The following is a 1,575-nucleotide window of genomic DNA, read 5'->3' as shown; positions in this document are numbered from 1 at the left end:
TGAATCTCTATAGCTATGCCTCTTCTAGGTCTGTTTTATTTCTTTTTTTTTGGATGAGTTACTTTTCATGTAAGTTTATGTCAGTTCTGATGTACACAAATATGTGTACATTTCATGAAATTCAGATTTCTATGAATGCTGAAGTTTGTAGATGATGATATTTCTATTATTAGTTTTTAATATTGGTAAAACAATTCTGCTACAATTCTGATTTAATATAGGAAAATGGATAGAATCTTCATTAGACACATCACAGGTCAACAAATATCTCATTAAAATATAAAGGCATTCATTGGAAGTCTCAAAAATATGAAAACTAAAAGCACTTTATATACCTGATTCCACCGAGCTACGAAGAAATGGAAAATTTTATCACTGGTCCCTTGTCACATAGGAATGATTTCATAGTAAAGCAAGATCATGAAAGCATGACATCCTTGGAGTGTGACAACTTGCAAAAATATAATCTTGAAGAATCAGGTATGAACACTTTGGTATTAACATGCAATGAAGTAACACATGGATTTATGTGCCCGTACACAGAGTTTACATTCTAATACTGCCACAACTTGGCATTAACCAAGCTGATCATGTTAAACTACTTGTCTTCTCCTTAAACTGTTTCAATGATGCTCAGGATCAACAGGATAAGTCTTCCAACCGAACAAGACAATGAATATGGAATTTACACATCCTGTTTTGATTTCTATTATCATCATCATAACAGAAGCTGATTTCCGTTACATTCCATCCAAATAAAGAGCTTTATCTGAAACCTTATTACAGTCCATTGCACAGTCCCCACATGGGTTTGCCACTCACCATGCAAACACCCATTATTGTTGCCTCAATTTGCCAAGATGCCCAATGATCCATATACCTATTATCTGCAGTTGCAAAGTTACAGTACCAACCTTACCAAGGTAAATTGAGTAAAGTGTAGAGAATACAATATAGGTACAGCCACACTCCTAATATAGTTGGAGATGTGAGTTACCATGTGAGTCAATCTCTATTAGTATTACTAGTCTATAAATCAATATTACTTGGTTACAAGACATTGGTACTTCACTGTTGTTTGCAACCATCCTTACTGTTGTTCTTTTCTTTGGGTGGTTTTGGTCGTCTATTCTTCTCCAGACTTGCAGTGCGTCTCTGGCCCTGGATGGGCATGTAGGGTGGTACTGGGTAGTCATCATCATCATCAAACACTGTGAAAGAGAACCATAACAAAATTTTTAAAATGCAATCCTACAAAACTGTCAAAATATTTCATCCTTAACCTTATTGTTCATTGTACACAAACCTTGTATACCCAATTTTTAGTAACTAACTAATAACAAAATATTTCTTTCATAGAGATCATATTCTAACTCTTCAATTACAGGTTTATTCAAGTCCATGTGAGCAATACTTTTGACTTTTCTATTGATTGTTACAGAAAAAAAAAATTCATCTAACAATGAATCTTGATTTTGTACAAAAAAACAATCATTCATTCATCTCCCCCCCCTATTCCCCTTAGTACAGTCCATGGCTTTATCAGTTATCTAGTTTGATTAAAAAAAAAAGAAA

The 1,575-nt window shown here is 33.8% G+C and overlaps 1 protein-coding gene across 5 annotated transcripts in view; it reads right to left on the bottom strand.

The window, feature by feature from the left end:
* Window positions 1-6: 6 nt before the first annotated feature.
* The window catches only part of LOC119592056 (coiled-coil domain-containing protein 50-like), a 14,069-nt gene continuing 12,500 nt past the window's right edge, over window positions 7-1,575 (bottom strand). For all 5 annotated transcript variants that reach the window (XM_037940860.1, XM_037940862.1, XM_037940861.1 and 2 more), the window contains exon 11: window positions 7-1,211. In XM_037940860.1, the coding sequence (XP_037796788.1) occupies window positions 1,069-1,211 (143 nt within the window). In that variant the 3' untranslated portion in view covers window positions 7-1,068. The remainder of the gene's footprint in view (window positions 1,212-1,575) is intronic.

Source organism: Penaeus monodon, chromosome 29, assembly GCF_015228065.2.
Source record: "Penaeus monodon isolate SGIC_2016 chromosome 29, NSTDA_Pmon_1, whole genome shotgun sequence".
Taxonomy (NCBI): Eukaryota; Metazoa; Arthropoda; class Malacostraca; order Decapoda; family Penaeidae; genus Penaeus; species Penaeus monodon.
The sequence above is the reverse complement of the archived record's forward strand: the minus strand, read 5'-3'. Positions and strand labels throughout refer to the sequence as shown.